Consider the following 17,946-nt stretch of genomic DNA (forward strand, 5'->3'; position numbering starts at 1 on the left):
AGTTGAACTCTACGCTAAAGATTAGCATGGATTTTCTTTGCCTCTGCAAGATGATTGCAGCTTATATCAGCCCGAAATTCCACTGTTTTAATTGCTAGTGTGATGAGGCTGTAAAAGCTAAAGAGCTAGCTCTGTAGCTGCTAAGGATAAAATATGGATTAAATAACAAGCTTTTAATCAGACATGAAAATCAGTTGCTTTGGTTTGGTTTAACAAGAGATCACCACTCCTCCATGTTTGACTTTATTCACGGTCACATTCGGCTCTTCAGGAGCGAACAGAAGAGGATTTTACAGAACATGAATCTGATCTGAGATCTGAATTTTTATCCTCACTGGCTGAACTGACTGACTCAGACACACCCACTTCCTTCCTCTCACTCCATTGGTCGGTTTCACAGCACGCCGCTCATAATCAACACTCCACCTGATTGGCTGAGTGACGTATCACCCAGTTCACCCTACACACTCTGATTTTACAGAGGACCCTGAACGCAGCATCAGTCACCTCCACCAAACATCCAGAATCCACTCACTGCTGCAGTACTGATACTGCAGTACTGACACTGCAGTACTGATACTGCAGTACTGACAGAGCAGCAGCTCAGTAACACAGCCGTCTTTGTCTGAATCTTCACCCACACACATTCTCTCACTTCATTTACATTTTAGTAGACACAAAACACAAAGACCAGAAACATGTTCATTCTGTTTAGAGTTTAAAACACGTCATCTCAACCTCCAGGCTTCATGATATCTCACCTCCTGCCAATAATTTCATTTGCACCTCTACAAACATGGAGCTGATGGTTCTGCTAGCTTAGCTCCATCAGAACCATCAAACAACCCCAGAACTGTCTGATCTACATGTTGTATCTCGTGGACAGGAAGAGAAAGATGGATGGACTGATATCAGTCTCTGAAAGGTTCAGGACGTGTTTAGCCTAGCTTAGCACAAACACTGGAGGCAGGGGCAACTGCTAGCTGGTGAAACAAAACAGATAGCATAAAAAACACTATGTGGTTTTTAGTCTTGAGCTAAACAGTGTTACACCAGGTTTAACTTAGCTTAGCATGAAGACTAGAGGCATGGTGATGCTGCTAGCCTGATTAGCTACAAAACAGCTAGCATAACCAATGAGATGGGTTTATAGCAAGTCGATGTTATGGTAGCAACGAATAGTTAGCATATCCAACGTAATGCTAACTAAATCTTAACGTGAGGTCCGGAGTGGAGGAGCATGTCTTTTACTTGAAAGCTCCAGAAAAAAGCTAGAAAGTTGTCTTTTTGTCAAACTACTGTTTACAAGGTCAAAAATGAACTAGGATAGTCGAATCTAGTCTACACCACCTCCACCAACACCACCAACATCACCACCTCTCCAACACCACCAACATCACCACCACCACCAACATCACCACCTCCACCAACACCACCAATATCACCAACACCACAAACATCACCAACATCACCACCTCCACCAACACCACCAATATCACCAACACCACCAATATCACCAACATCACCACCTCCACCAACACCACCAATATCACCAACATCACCACCAACATCACCAACACCACCAATATCACCAACATCACCACCTCCACCAACACCACCAATATCACCAACATCACCACCATCACCAACACCACCAACATCACCAACACCACCAATATCACCAACATCACCACCTCCACCAACACCACCAATATCACCAACACCACAAACATCACCACCACCACCAACATCACCACCTCCACCAATATCACCAACATCACCAACACCACCACCTCCACCAACACCACCAATATCACCAACACCACCAACATCACCAACTCCACCAACATCACCAACACCACCAACATCACCACCACCAACATCACCAACACCACCAATATCACCACCACCACCAATATCACCATCATCACCACCAATATCACCATCAACATCACCAACACCAATAACATCACCAACACCACCAACACCAATAACATCACCAACACCAATAACATCACCACCATCAACACCACCAACATCACCAACACCAATAACATCACCACCACCAACATCATTAGCACCAACACCACCAACATCACCAACACCAATAACATCACCACCACCATCACCAACATCATTACCACCAACACCACCAACATCACCAACATCACTAACATCACCACCAACATCATCACCAACACTACCACCACCAACATCAGAATCAGAAATACTTAATTGATCCCCGGGGGGAAATTACACAACACCAACATCACCAACACCAATAACATCACCAACATCACCACCACCAACACCACCAACATCACCAACACCAATAACATCACCAACACCAATAACATCACCACCACCAACACCACCAACATCACCAACACCAATAACATCACCACCACCAACATCACCAACACCAATAACATCACCACCACCAACACCACCAACATCACCAACATCACCACCACCAACATCACCACCAACACCACCAACACCAATAACATCACCACCACCATCACCACCAACATCGCCAACACCAACACCACCAAGACGACTCTCTCAAAGAGCCACACTGGGTGACATGTTCCTTCATCACCATGAACCTGTATTTTAATTTGGCTCAGTCCCACATACACCATCCTGCTGCCCCAAATACTCATTGTCCATCTGCCTGTCTATCTGTCCTCAGGCGTCTCAGGCCACCTGTCTGTCCGTCACAGACGAGTTGATCTTCTGTGGTTGTTCTGACGGGACGGTTAGAGCTTTCAGCCCCGTCAATCTGCACTTCCTGTGCACTCTGCCCCGCCCACACAGTCTGGGAGCAGACATCTCCAGTATGGTGGACGCCAGGTAACATACACACACCTGTTAGGTAACGCACACACCTGTCTGGTAATACAGTATGTATATACTGTATATAAACAATGGGATATATATATATATGATATATATATATATATATATATGTAATAGTTTTGCATAACTCCTCATGTGTGGACCCACATGACTTGTGTCAGAGGTCACATGATGTCCGACTGCAGAACTTTATTTAATCATCAGTCAGTGAGTCTGGTTTTTATTTAGAGGTCAGCTGACCACTGGGCATGTAGACCGGTTACCATGGAAACCACAGAAACATCAGCATGGTTTTATTTTTAGTTGTCATAGGAACGTGTCTGTGTATCCCACAATCCTTCAGGAGCTCATCATGTTAATGACAATGTCCTCAACTCACTTCCTCCTCCTCCTCCTCCTCCTCTTCCTCTTCAGTCAGCTGTTCTCCTGCAGGCCAGAGGCTCGTTACCCGGATACGGTGGCGGTGACCTATGACCCTACCAACCACTGGCTGTCATGTGTCTACAACGACCACAGTGTTTACGTGTGGGACGTCCGAGACCTCCGTGACCCCCGCAGGGCGGGAAAACTGTACTCCGCCCTCTACCACTCCTCCTGCGTGTGGAGCCTGGAGGTCAGTGTGTATCAATCACACATTCTGTCCTCCTGAGAGGTCAAAGGTCACAGAGCTAAAACATCAGTTGGTCATAAAAACACAATAACATAAAATGAGCACCTGCAACTTGCTACTCTGAGGTTGTAGAGCCTGCAGCCGGAGGGGGGGGGGTGGATCCTGGATCTGTACCTTCGTGTTTATATTTACATTTGAAAAGGATACTTTGACATTTAGTGAACTCCTCTTCTCTATGTTGCTGAGAGCTACATCTTCAGATTGATTGATTGGTTGATTGATTGCCTCACATCATTATTACAGGATGAATTAATAGACTTTTAAGGTAAAAAATGGATTTCTCTAACGTAACCTGTGACCCCACAAAATACTGGAGTGAGCTAATTATAAGTGGGAAGTAACACTCGGCTAGTTAGCCGGACATGCTAACGTTAGCAGCTAACATTAGAGCAGATACAGACACACCTGCTGGGACTAGTTAGTGTTGCTAAGCTGTGGTGGGATAATCACTGCTCAGGGGGAGGGGTTTAGCTAATGATCAGTCACTGTACATCGATTATCTCTCTCAGCGTATTGAAATTACTTCAACACCACAGCTCTGTCAGCACCTCCTGTTGTGTCTCCTGCAGGTGTACCCAGAGGGAGGAGGAGGAGGAGGAGGAGGAGGTGGTGAGGTGCATCTCTCCCCCGGGTCATTCCTGTCCTGCTCCTCAGACAACACCATCCGACTGTGGAACATCGACGGCCACAACGTCCTCAACAGGAACATCCTGAGCCACGTAGGAGACACCTACACCTGTACACCTGACCTACACTTGTACACCTCACCTGCACCTCTACACCTATACACCTCACCTACACCTGTACACCTCACCTACACCTGTACACCTCACCTGCACCTCTACACCTGTACACCTCACCTACACCTGTACACCTCACCTGCACCTCTACACCTCACCTGTACACCTCACCTACACCTCTACACCTCACCTGCACCTCTACACCTGTACACCTCACCTACACCTCTACACCTCACCTGTACACCTCACCTACACCTGTACACCTGACACCCTCCTGACCTCTGACCCCGCAGGACCTGCAGAAGGTTATTTACATAGACGACAACATAAGCAGCCTCCTGGACACGGAGAGCAGCACTGTCACCGGTGGCAACGCAGAGAAGGCGGGGTCATCGAGTTCAGAGGGCCAGCAGACTGACCAGAGCAGAGTGGGCATTAGGACCCTGAGAGTCAGTCCTGATGGACAGCACCTGGCCTCTGGGGACCGCATGGGAGTCCTCAGGTGAGGGGGGGGGGGGCTTTAATTTACTGTACTGAGGGGGTTTAACCGCAGGTTTGAGTCCAGACAGTCAAAAGACATAATGAGCTGCTGAGTCTGATACTGTGTACTGTGTGTGTGTGTGTGTGTGTGTGTGTGTGTGTGTGTGTGTGTGTGTGTGCTGCAGGATCCATGATCTGGACAGTATGGAGGAGATCATGAATGTTCAGGCTCACGACTCAGAGATCCTCTGCCTTGAGTTCTCCAAACCAGATACTGGTGAGAAACTACAGTACAACATGTAAACACAGTATATAACGCAGTACAACATGTAAACACAGTATATAATATAGTACAGTGTACAGTGACGCCTGCAGGTAAGAACAGAGGGGATCTTTCCCACGCTACCTCCCTGTCACATGACCTGAACACTGTTGTTCTATGAGTGAACCAGCAGCCACTCTGCCCACCTCCCCTGCCCCTGAGCCAGGCCGTGAACCTGCACTGAGGTCGACCTCCACCGAGGCCTGTTGGTGGTTTAGTTGTGGCTTTTGTGACATCACGTGACTCAGCCAATAAGAGGTCAGACTGCAGCTTTCAGTCTCACCAGAGTTCATCTCAGTCTGAACTGGATTTAAAAAGACCTGTTGTGATCAGCTGCTTCACTCGTCACAGTAAAGTTTGTTTGTGTTGTCGTCGTCTTCAACTTTAGTCGGTTTCTTGAAATCGTTAGCTGATGAAGTGATTTGCAAACGGCAAGCTAGCCAATTTACCAGCCAGATTAGCCCCAGGAGTCTGGATGAATTAGCTGACATTTTCCACTCAAGACAGTATTTTGCTTCGTTAGCTAGATAGCAATTCGTCCGCGTGAGCAAGCAAGCTACCTGGACTTAGCACACGTGGCGGGTTGTTTGTTGATGTTACATTTCTAAGCTAACGTTAGCTAGTATTGCACTGTCTGAACAGAGGCTAAACACTTGGGAGCGCACACCACGTCACCTCCTTTGGATTTCCCTGGAAAATTTGTCCCGAGTCCTTGACAGAAATCAGTCCACAGGCTGTTATAGGCAAGAAAGTCGGGCAGGATCTCATTTTTTATATGGCGTTACACTCCGCTCACACATTGGCAATAAAAAACAATTAATACATGTAAATTGTTGCATATTGTTATATACAGGACCTTTAAAATAAAAGTAGCAAACTCTATTTTTCCTGCATTAGTTGTTCAATATGTCATCTCGATGTATTCTACTTGTTAGCAGCGATTTAGTCGACGTTGAGAAAACTTCAGATGGAGGTCGCTGTTACGATCAACTGATGTCTTTATGAAAACAGGACTGTAGTACTAAACCACAGCTGCTGTTACCACGGTAACCAGTTAGTGAGTGCAGTGTTTATTACAGATAGAAATGATGGATAAAATTACCAAAATAAGAGCAGAGTTTTAATAAAAAAAAGAAAGAAGAATTCTTTTTTTAAACGTTAAAACTAATTCTTGTTTCTGGTGTGACGAGACCTCAATGTGAGACTGTGGCTGCTTCTTAAGCTGCTCACAGGCTGTTAGTGTGTGAACTACATCTGGCATCGACACACACACACACACACACACACATAAAACAGGCCAGTAAACCTCTCAGTGGGTCTCACTAATCGATAGTAAAACCAGCAAACTTCAACAATAAGACACAATTCTGTTGCCCAGGAAACAACAACACAGGGAGAGGAATGCTGCTCGTAAACACACACACACACAGTTTAACAGCAGGAGTGACATCACTTCCTGTTGCTTGTGTGCTGAGAGAGAAGACGCCAACTCAGCAGTCAGGATGAACACAGTGTAATCCTCTCAGACTGTGAAGATGAAGATGAATCGACTTGTTTGATGACGTCCACTGAGAGTGAAATATATCAGAAAACAGAAATTCTATGGTGGCCTGCAGGAGTCAAAAGATAGAAAACAGAATATTAAACTGTTGTTTGTAACAGAGTTCAAGATGCTCTATGCGTGAAGAAGAAAAGATTCATATAAACCAGACTAAGAGCCTCTAGCCATGCCAGCAGCTCTGTAAAGCTGCACTAGTTAATATAATCCCATGCTTTTATTCTTATTGCTTTATATCCAACGTGCTTTCACATATTTCCACACCAATATTTCTGTGTAGCACATGGACGAACATTACATGTCCAGTTCAAAATACTTTATAACACATAACAAACAATCCTGTCTGTCTGTCTGTCTGCCTGTCTGTCTGTCTGTCTGTCTGTCTGCCTGCCTGTCTGTCTGCCTGTCTGCCTGCCTGCCTGCCTGCCTGCCTGCCTGCCTGTCTGCTTGTCTGTCTGTCTGCCTGCCTGCCTGCCTGCCTGCCTGCCTGCCTGTCTGTCTGCCTGCCTGCCTGTCTGCCTGTCTGCCTGCCTGCCTGCCTGTCTGCCTGCCTGCCTGCCTGTCTGCCTGTCTGCCTGACTGCCTGCCTGCCTGTCTGTCTGTCTGTCTGTCTATCTGTCTGCCTGCCTGCCTGCCTGCCTGTCTGTCTGCCTGTCTGTCTCTCTCTCAGGTCTCCAGTTATTAGCCACGGCCAGTCGGGATCGTCTGATCCACGTCCTGGATGCAGGCAGAGAGTATAGTCTGGTTCAGACTCTGGATGAACACTCGTCCTCCATCACCGCCATCCGATTGGCCGGTCAGTGTCGGTGACCTCTGACCTCACAGTCTGCTGTCGTCCTGTTCAGTTAAAGTTGTTTGTTTAAACTCTGCTGATGTTTGCCCTCTGACATCACCTTCTTCTTCCTGTCTGTCAGCCAATGAGGGCAAAGTGAGGATGATCAGCTGTGGAGCCGATAAGAGCGTCTACTTCCGCACCGCTCAGCAGGTGAGAGCAGCACCTGAGTGACGTCACGCAGTCGCTGCTCACTGAGCCTGAACGTGTCTTTTCATACGTAAACTGTTTCAAAGGTCGCAGGTTCAGCTCCCTCCTGACTGTTGATGGTCAGTTAGAACAGAATATCACAATAACAGAGAACAAAGTGTATAAGAATAGTTACTTTACAGATTATTAAAATAATAAATAATACAAAATATAACCAACAAATAAATAATGACGTTTTATTAAAAATTAAGATAATATAGACTTAGTTTCCATCCTCCTGTTTTTAGTCATGTTTTCAGCTCATAAAAAGCAGCATGTGAATGAAACTCAGATGTGAAACCTGCTGTCCTCTTTTTGTCTTCTTCTTCTCGTCCTGCGCTCACAGACGGAGGAGGGGTTGGAGTTCACTCGGACTCATCACGTGGTGAGGAAGACGACGCTGTACGACATGGATGTCGAACCAACCAGGAAGTACGCAGCAGTGGGCTGTCAGGACCGCAGCATCAGGTAACACACACGCCTGCCTGAGAGAGAGAGAGTGTGTGTGTGTGTGTGTGTGTGTGTGTTAATCCACCTGCAGCTAAAACAAACATGACTGTTCAGTCTGAAGGCTGGATTATTACCCAGCAGGCAGCAGGAGGGGGATTAGGATTAACTGCCATGATACTGTCTTCTTCTTCTCGTCTTTTCTTTTTCCTCTTTTCTTTTTCAAGTAGTACGATAACTTCTTTCTGTTTCTGCTCCTTTATTACACTAAAGTTCAAGTGCTGTGGGATCTGACAGTCAGCTGAAGAACAGTTTCCATATTATCATCATCCTCTTCAATAACGTCCATGTCTAGGTTTGATTTTAATATAATTATGTTTGACAGCGGAACTGAATGTCAAATGTCCAGAGCAGCACTTGAATGCACCATAGACACAGAGCAGCCAGCATTCAGTCATTCATGTGTGTTTTTGATATGAATTAGAGTTGAAATGAACTACATGGTTTAATGTCTGTCTGGTTCCCAGTCTGAGTGTCTGCCTGGTTCCCAGTCTGAGTGCTGTGTGTTGACCTGTGTTGTCAGGCTGCCCCCTGCTGGTCAGATTGTGGACCTGCTGTGGCAGGAAGTTTTAGGAGCGACAACGTTAAACATGAAATCAGAGTAAAATGAACACAATGTCCCACAATGCATTGCACACGGAAATGGAGGAACTGAAGTGATGAAGCATTTCATACAAAGACACAAACATAAACAGTGAAGTTTTGAAAGTTTATCTTTGTGTTCTAACTGCAAAATGCTGATGATGATGATAATGATGATGATGATGATGATGGACACCAGTCCAATACTGATGCCCCCCCCCCCCCCTCTCCTGCAGGATCTTTAACATCAGTAACGGTAAACAGAAGAAGTTGTATAAAGGCTCTCAGGGCGAGGATGGGACTCTCATTAAGGTAAGTCACACCATCCACTCATGTTGCCATGGTAACAGCAGGTATGGATGATTCATAAGCATTTAGTTGACAGGTGTTAAGCGCCCCCTCCTCTGTCCCCCTCAGGTGCAGATTGACCCGTCAGGTCTCTACATCGCCACCTCCTGTTCGGATAAGAACATCAGTATATTTGACTTCTACTCTGGGGAGTGTGTGGCCACCATGTTCGGACACTCGGGTCGGTCCTCCGTCTGTTTCATTTCATGTCTCCTATGTATGAATACATGTTTATATGGAAGTGTGTTTTAGACTGTGAGTAATGGATATTTCAAACTAACAGTGTCTGCCTGTCTGTCTGTCTGTCTGTCTGTCTGTCTGTCTGCCTGTCTGTCTGTCTGTCTGTCTGTCTGTCTGTCAGAGATAGTAACAGGTCTGAAGTTCAGCAGTGACTGCAGACACCTGATCACGGTCTCTGGAGACAGGTACGTCTCAGCTCACGTCCAAATGTTCAGCAGATCTTAACATTTTCATTGAGCTGACTTTTAAAACATGTTTAAAAGTCTGCTCAATGAAATGTGATGACATCAGTATGACATCACAGTAGGTTTGTTGGAAGACTTTATTATTTCCTCGTAGAGAGTTTATTATTTATATTTTACATCAAAACATTTAGAAATGGTTCTCTAAAAGTAATAATGAAGCCTGTGTGTGTGTGTGCAGCTGTATCTTTGTGTGGCGTCTCAGTCCAGAGTTGACCATCAGGATGAGGCAGCGACTCGCTGACCTCCGACCTCCCAGCAGCACTCAGAACTCCCAGAATGCACCTCAGCAGAAAGTGGTGAACCTCAGGTAAACGTTAGGCTTGTTCCTCAGAAGAGTTCATTTTAAAAACTGAATGAATGAAAAAGATAAATGAACCTTTGTAAACACACGATGATGAATTTATTAAGTTAATATGAAGACGTGCCGTCAGTTAACATTAGAACTGCTATGAGTAAAAATACTCATCAAACATGGCGACTGTTTTAACCTGATTCAAAACAACACTGACTCTATCTACTGAGTTCAAGGATGTTTTTCAACTTGAATGATGTATATAATATGTGTGTGTGTGTTATAGCAGCAGGGAGGCATCGTCTCCTCGTGTCGTCACCATGTCATCTGACAGCGACAAGGAGGAGGAAGAGGAGGAGGAGGAGGAGCTCCGCTGTCCTTATATGGTCACAGCAGGAAGACTGGAGGAGGAGACAGGTCTGCTACCATGGTTACACAACATGCTAAAGAGTTAGCATGGAACAGGGAATCAGTTAATGAGGAAACATTAAACAATGTGTTGAGCAAACCCAAATCCAAAGAGTGAAGTCAGTGTTTGTGTTATACTTATAGATTATAGATTGTAGATAACAGGAACAGATCAGCAGCTGATGAAAAGAAATTGTCTTGTTTTGTTTTTTCAGAGACGTCTGATGAGAAGTTCAGCTCTCTTGACTCTCAGAGCTGCAGGAAGGTCAGTGGAAAAACTGGAAGTAAAGAAAAGTGTAAACGTGCAGAAGGTGTTTCCTGCCTGAGTGTAAAAGACAGAAACAGACTCGATGAATAAATGCTGACGTACATGAAGCTGTGACTGAAAGTGAAGAGCTGAAAACATCAGATCAGTAGTTTTATTTTATGGACCAAAGCAGAAGAACAGAAGTGTGTATTTTATCCTCCTCACAATACTTGATATGTTTAACTACACATGGTGCCCTGTAGGTGGAGAAAAACAAACTCATTTATGTGCACAAATGAATAATTAGTTTGAATCAGAATCAGAATCAGAAACTGTTTATTGCCAAGTAACATACATTACAAGGAATTTGCTGTGGTCTGAAGGTGCTATTGTTTTGATAACAAATAAGTAGAATATAAAAGCTAAAATAAGAATAAGAATAAAAATAAAAATAAGAATAAAAATAAAAAAAATAAAAAAAAAATAAGATAAGATAAATAACATTAATAATTTGTGGGCATGAAGTAACAGAGCACTTAAACATATTTCAACATGTTAAAGTAAAACCATCTCGGTCTTAGTTTCCTCTGAGTTCTTAGTTTATGACTCCTCAGGAGGAGTCAGGGGGGCGACTCCCTCGCCGTCGCTGGTCCAGAAGGACGGGCAGCGCAGACGGTGTCCTGATGGTTAAGTCCATGTTAGACCTGAGACTGCTGGACTCATTCTCCCCCGACAGACAGGAGCAGCAGCAGGCAGAGCAAGAGGTCAGATACTAACACAAACCAAACTCCATTAAGAAAACCTCTCTTTTTTCCTACATGAGGTGAACACAGAGTTAACCTGACCTTTTGTCCGGCTCACCTAGGTGAAAACCCGCCCCCTTGATGTTAGCACCTCCCCCTGCAGTCAGATGAGGAGGGACCAGACTGTGGAGGGTGGGCTTCACAGGACCAATCAGGAGCTGGGGAGCACTATCAGTCTGCAGGTCACAACTGCATGGGTGAGAACATACATCAAACTTCAAGGTTTACTTGTTAGCGTTTTCCGGTGCTCTTGCCCGTATTCCAATGACTTCTTCAGTGAATAGAGCTTGCTCAGGTGCTTCAGTCACATGATAACAGGAGGTCACATATGGGGGCAGATTGTAGCTCCTGTCTCTGTTCAAGGGTCACCTTTGGCCTCAGACACCTAATCAAGTTCTGTTCTCTGAAGGAGAAAAAACTAGAAGATGAACTTTTAGTTTAGAACGTTTTATCACAAATATGTGTTCCTAAGGTGAAGAATGAACCTCCACGCTCAGATTGGTTGAGTTGATGACGTGTGATTCTGTTTGTCCAGGCAGAGGACGATGAGGAGAGGACCAATCAGAGGCCAGACTTCATCCGGCTTTCCAATCAGAGCCCAGACAGGGAGGATCTGGTGCTGTATCCCGACCAATGGGAGGACAGAGTGAGCCTGGCAGGAAGGTAGGACTGTTTCGTAATTTCATCATCAGCACAGATTCTGGCTCTGTTTCATTAGTGGTTCAACACGTCCTCATTGAATCACGAGTGTCTGAAGTGAAACTGAAGTGAAACTGAAGTGAACTTGATGAGATCGACCGAGTCAACACCGATGCTCCCTTCAGAGGTGTAGATCACCCACAATGCATTTGGTGCAAAAAAAAGACATGAAACTGCTTTTCAGTTGAACCCTTTCTCGATATGTTTTAGGTCTGTGAAGGTGGCTGACGTGTGTTCAGGTTCACTCCACAGTCAGGACATGGTTTCTTAAGAAAATCTCATTGATAGCTTGATATTTTACTGAAACATCTCATATAAAAAGTAATACCAAGCGTGGGGGGGGGGGGTGGAACTAGTGAAACGCAGCGTCTGTTTGTGTAAGATGTGCCAGCTGTTAAGCCCCGCCCCTTCCTGTCAGTGAGTTCCAGGTTAAGGAGGTGTGTCCTGCTGCTGCAGGTGGACGACAGGACAAACCCAGTCCAGACAGCGGCTGCTCACTGGGATTCAACTCCAGACTGTCCAGTCCAGTCAGACCTGCAGGAGACGGTGAGACAGAGACAGACAGAGAGAGAGACGAACAGAGAGACAGAGAAGAGAAACAGAGAGAGACAGACAGAGAGACAGACAGAGAGACGGAGAGAGACAGACAGAGAGACGGAGAGAGACAGACAGAGAAACAGAGAGAGACAGAGAAGAGAAACAGAGAGAGACAGACAGAGAGACAGACAGAGAGACAGAGAGAGACAGACAGAGAGACGGAGAGAGACAGACAGAGAGACAGAGAAGAGAAACGGAGAGAGACAGACAGAGAGACGGAGAGAGAGAGACAGACAGACAGACAGACAGACAGACAGACAGACAGACAGACAGACAGACAGACAGAGACACAGACAGACAGACAGAGAGAGAGACAGACAGACAGAGAGAGAGAGACAGACAGAGAGAGAGACAGACAGACAGACAGAGAGACAGACAGACAGACAGAGAGAGAGAGACAGACGGAGAGACAGACAGAGAGAGAGAGAGACAGACAGAGAGAGAGAGAGACAGACGGAGAGACAGAGAGAGAGAGAGACAGACAGAGAGAGAGAGACAGACAGACAGACAGAGAGACAGACAGACAGACAGTGGTGGAATGTAAGCTTCTCAGATGAAGATTTGCTGCTTTTCCTCGGAATGCTGTTAATTGTAATGTGTTGTTGATAATGTGGAGCTTTGGACTGTTGCTTGGACACAACAAGCATTGTGAAGGTGTCACTTTGGGCTCTGGGTCATTGTCTCTCCCCTCCGTCTGGTCCGTCAGACTCTGAGCCTACAGAGCCTCTCAGTGTGGATGGAAACTCCTCTGAGCTGGAGATGGAGGAGGATGAAGAGGAGGGAGGAAGAGGAGGACAGGTCAGGTCCTCGCAGCTCGTCCCTCAGACTCCAGACCAAGAAGCTTTCCTGAAGGAACACTTTGTCACCCTGGCCGACCTCTCAGGCTCAGGTACAGCAGGAGCTCACAGTCTGAAACGCACCACCATCACCAACATCCAACATCACACGCCAATAACGCTCCTATTGTCTATGTAAACGCAGTGCAGGTAGATGCTCTGCCCGCAACAGAATACACCAGGAAATCAGCCTGTTTGAGAAGCCTCTCACTGGTTCACAGACTTTATACGTGTCTAGGACGACTTTAGACTTGTCTTAAAGGACTTTAGACTTGTCTCGAAGGTATTTGGACTTGTCTTGGACTTGTGTCAAAGGATTGTCATAGCTAAACAGTCAGCTGAGCTAGTACTGTTACTAGCTATAACAAACTCAAGAACAGCTAATAAATGGGCCATGTGGTGAGATTGTTTTGTCAACTGTTGTTTTCAAGGTCAAGAATGAACTTTGAGTCTTAATGCTTCATTTAAGTGCTGCACATTATGGATAGTGGTCAGCTAAAACATCCTCCTTCAATAATTTCTAGGGTTCAACAAAAATTTCATGAGCTGGATTTCTTTGGTTCACAGTAGAATTTAGCCTCAAAATCAGTTAATTCTAATGAAATCTCTCCAGTCAAGTTTACCTTTGGTGAACTTTGACACACTGTCGTAGCAAGGCGTCTTGACAGTGCTGATCTTTGAGAGTCTGGTGTTCAAGAGGACACAGATGAATTCCTCTGTGCCACTTTCTGGTGTGACCGGGCCTTAAACCAGGTGATTAAAACAGAATATGTAAACTGTGTGTTGACAGGGAGTCCGAGCAGAGCGTCTCATAGCTCCAGTGAGAGTCTCAGCATCTCCTCCAGGTTCCTCTCCCAGAATTCAGCTGGAAGGTAAGACATCAAATATCTTTCTGATTATGTAACATGTTTAATGAACCTGATTGTACATCTATCAAAACCCTCTGGTTCTGCTTCTTGTACTGGTTTGTTGTGTTTGTGATGATTGTTTTCTGTTTCTCTTTATCGTCTCTCTCCTCCTCAGTCGCACTATGTTTCCTATCCCATCTCGCAACAGCAGGGGAGGAGGAGGGGAGGTGAAGGCCCATCCTCTGGTCTCAGAGGTCCGACCTCTGATGGAGCAGAACCAGATCCAGACCCAGGAAAGGAGGGTGTCATGGAACCAGGACCAAAGCCAGAAACAAATCCACAACCAGACTTCCTCAGTTCAGGACCAAACACAGCCTCCTCAGGTCGGGAACCAGATCCAGCAGGGTACAGATAAGCTGCAGAGCCGGGTGGAGGAGGAGGAGACCTCCTCGGCCCAGCAGACTCACCGGCCATCCCCACTGAAGAAGAAGGTCCAAACTGCAGTGGACTCCAGGAGGAACCTGGGCCCAACAGCCCGGGCCACCGCCTCCCATCTGAACTCCTCCTCTGGACTTCGGAAGGCTCAGTCAGTCCAGAGCCTGCTGACTGACACAGGTAACAGTTGAAACATCAAGAAACGGGTGAACAGTAAGTAAGACTTGTCTAGGACTTGTCTTGAAGGACTTGAAACCTGTTTTGGAGCATTTAAATCCAACACTTCCTCTCTCTCTCCCTCAGGTGACTCCTCCCTCTCTCAGTCGACCTCTCGTCCCTCCAGAGAGGTCCCCCCTCAGCTGCTCCTCCCCCTCCAGCGTCCCACCACCCTCCCCTCGTCCCCCAGACGCCCCCCATCCATATCCCCGGCACCTCAGAGACCCAGCCCCTCCACCCCCAGGTCCCCCCAGGAGACAGCAGCCACCGTCACCCCAACTGCAGCGTCGGCTCCATCTGCTCTCACCACCCCAAGGAAGTCTTCCTCTTCCTCCTCATCCACTCCGTCGGTGCCGCGGTCCTACATGAGTCCTACTGCCAGCTCCATGGCCAAAATGTCCCGCTCCGTCTCTGTGGGCGACGGCCTCAACATCTCCGAACCCGAGGATCCTGCTGTGACATCATCATCATTGACGGCAGCAACGGAAACCTCCTCCTCTCAGGTCAAAGAGACTCAGCCTCCTCTTGTTGCCGTGGTGCCCTCCAACGCAGCACTGGCCACACCCCCCCACGCTGCTGTTGTCCCCGTCGTCGTCACCTCCTCCACGTCTCTGAGTAACCATGGTAACCAAGCAGCCACTCCCCCTCGCAGTCTCCAGGCTCGAGTTCCCTGCAGCAGCAGACCACTACCCGACAAGCCCTCCCTCGCCTCCTTCTCGCCATCGTCTTCCTCATCGCGGCCTCCTCCGGTCTCCGTCTCCCCCTTGACTCCCCCCCGGCAGGAGGAGGAGTCTCAGACTCTTGCAGGCGGCAGTAGAGTGGAGCAGAGAGACGATGCAGGTTTGGACTCTCGTCGTCCTCCTCCTCTTCTTCATCCCTTCATCCTGTCATCTCTTTATCAGGGCTCTGGGTGCTGGCCCCGCCCCTCACCTTCATACTCCTCTTCATCACTGCACTCCTCCTCCTCTCGCTCCATACGGATGGGTGAGACGTTTCACTGTTCTCTTCTTTGTTTATACTTTTCCGTTCTTCTTCTTCTTCCTCTTCCTCTTCGTCTTCTTCTTCTTCACTCCCTCCATCATGTAAGAACAGGAAACTGAAACCATCAGACAAACGTGGTGTGTGGGGGGCGTGGAGGAGCCAATCAGCTGTCAGTATTCATGTTTTTTGCAACTGTGTAAAATAAAAATAAAATCAGTTTTGTACAACATGTCCAACGCAGAGACGTTTCCATAGTAACACACCTGCTGTTCATGAATTGGAAGGTAGAAAAAAATCGATATCCTGATATCTTATATAATATTTTTATACCCTTGTGTTTTGTTGATGTTGTTGTTGGTAAAGTACCTTACCTTCTTCTCCTCTCTTTCTCTGTGCAGACCAGCCAATCAGTGTGGAGACCTGCAGAGCTCTGACCAATGAGCTGCAGAGTTGCTTCAAGAGAGCAACACACCTGTACAGGAAGGTGAGTCTGTGTTTCAGAGTCCGGAATATTTTCGTCACATAAAACTAAAAACATGTAGAAGATTAAAAATGTGAAGTCAGCAGCAGGAAACTGGTCGCCGTGGTGACGTATCAGGTTCAACAGGTCAGAGTCGGTGTCGCCGGGTCGGGCCACTTTTTAATTGATTTGGAGGAAATAAATGTGATTATTTCGGCTTCTTTTTTAGATTCAGAGAGACTCCTCCTCTTCCTCAATCTCAAACTCTCTCTCTTTCCTCCAGGTGAGCGGCTCCTCCCACGATGACTCCGCCCCCGACCAACATCAGATGGTCGTCGTCCTATCAGAGGCCTTCCAGGCCATGAAGGCGGAGCTCGACTGTCTGCCGCTCAGCACGCCGAGCATGCTGGGAGGAGTGGGGGAGGTGAAGACTGCGGCTCTCCTGGAGGAGTACTCTCTGCTGCTGCTGCAGGCTGTTCACAGGAGGATCAACACACACAACACTGAGTAGACTGAAGGCACACTCCTCCTCGTCCTCCTCTTAATCTTCCTCCTCTCCCCTTCTTTCTCCCTCTGTTCTTCCTCCTCTTCATCTGTCTTTTCTTCTCCTCTGACTCATCTTCATCTTCCTCCTCTTCGTCTGCTTGTAATCCTTCTTCCTCTGCATCTATTTTTCTTCTCTTCTTTGCCTCTTTGCTTTCTCCTCCTGCTCTTCCTCCTCCTCGTCTTCACAGATGAAGGAGCTGAAGCCATTTTGATTTTGTCTGGACTTTTATTCCTATTTATCGTTATGCAAGAATCTTTCTCATCTTAAAGCAGCGACGCGTCGAATCGTTTGACTGTTTTTTAGAAACTGAAGGACCTCTGAACTTTTTATCAGCTGTTTTTTAAAGACGTTTCTTTCATTCCGTCGTTTGTTTGGAGGAAATCAGAACGAGTGAGCCGATCGCTTGGATCATTGATTATAAGACTTTTTAAAGGAGGACAGATGACAGCAATATGAGACGTTTTGATTAGAACAAACTTTATTGTTCTCTTGTTTGATGTACATGTTCTTTCCTGAGTTCACTTGAATGTAACACAGACTTCCTGCAGCAGATGAGTTTGAGTTTGTATTTATTCTGTTGAGCTGTTACAGTTTCAGACTCTTTGTTCTTCACACTGACCGCCATGTTTTTCTAAAAGCGTGGATTTAAAGTATTTTATTATTTTTATTAATGAGGATGTACATTTTTATAATTGTACTTGTTTTGTTATTAGAGAAACACTTTTAGGGGATTGTTGGGTTTAAATTTGGGGTCCGACTGTTTCTAACAGTTTGTTTTAACAAACAGGTCAAGGTCAGTTTGAAATGTTTTTTGTCAAGATTTAATAAAAGTTTGAGACTTATTTTGATATTTGGGTTTTAACTTTGTCTCCCAGTTTCTTAGAAGCTGATTGGTCGTCTGAAGTCTGCGAGCTCTTTCAGACCGTCAGTAGATTTCTACACTCATGAGACGAACAGGATGTTTTCCATTCTGCTTCCTCGCCCCTCCGAATGAAAAACACC

The 17,946-nt window shown here is 46.3% G+C and overlaps 1 protein-coding gene across 1 annotated transcript in view; it reads left to right on the top strand.

The window, feature by feature from the left end:
- The window catches only part of mapkbp1 (mitogen-activated protein kinase binding protein 1), a 32,615-nt gene extending 14,829 nt beyond the window's left edge, over positions 1-17,786 (top strand). The window contains exons 9-32 of the mRNA XM_070919943.1: positions 2,696-2,856; positions 3,277-3,475; positions 4,102-4,251; positions 4,566-4,774; positions 4,938-5,029; positions 7,303-7,428; positions 7,547-7,617; positions 8,000-8,121; positions 8,979-9,054; positions 9,160-9,271; positions 9,452-9,515; positions 9,754-9,882; positions 10,157-10,284; positions 10,491-10,540; positions 11,137-11,286; positions 11,388-11,522; positions 11,861-11,988; positions 12,443-12,570; positions 13,328-13,504; positions 14,248-14,329; positions 14,481-14,920; positions 15,044-15,796; positions 16,336-16,421; positions 16,681-17,786. Of these exons, the coding sequence (XP_070776044.1) occupies positions 2,696-2,856; positions 3,277-3,475; positions 4,102-4,251; positions 4,566-4,774; positions 4,938-5,029; positions 7,303-7,428; positions 7,547-7,617; positions 8,000-8,121; positions 8,979-9,054; positions 9,160-9,271; positions 9,452-9,515; positions 9,754-9,882; positions 10,157-10,284; positions 10,491-10,540; positions 11,137-11,286; positions 11,388-11,522; positions 11,861-11,988; positions 12,443-12,570; positions 13,328-13,504; positions 14,248-14,329; positions 14,481-14,920; positions 15,044-15,796; positions 16,336-16,421; positions 16,681-16,908 (3,996 nt within the window). The 3' untranslated portion in view covers positions 16,909-17,786. The remainder of the gene's footprint in view (positions 1-2,695; positions 2,857-3,276; positions 3,476-4,101; positions 4,252-4,565; positions 4,775-4,937; positions 5,030-7,302; positions 7,429-7,546; positions 7,618-7,999; positions 8,122-8,978; positions 9,055-9,159; positions 9,272-9,451; positions 9,516-9,753; positions 9,883-10,156; positions 10,285-10,490; positions 10,541-11,136; positions 11,287-11,387; positions 11,523-11,860; positions 11,989-12,442; positions 12,571-13,327; positions 13,505-14,247; positions 14,330-14,480; positions 14,921-15,043; positions 15,797-16,335; positions 16,422-16,680) is intronic.
- Positions 17,787-17,946: the final 160 nt, after the last annotated feature.

This window comes from Enoplosus armatus, chromosome 15 (assembly GCF_043641665.1).
Source record: "Enoplosus armatus isolate fEnoArm2 chromosome 15, fEnoArm2.hap1, whole genome shotgun sequence".
NCBI lineage: Eukaryota > Metazoa > Chordata > Actinopteri > Centrarchiformes > Enoplosidae > Enoplosus > Enoplosus armatus.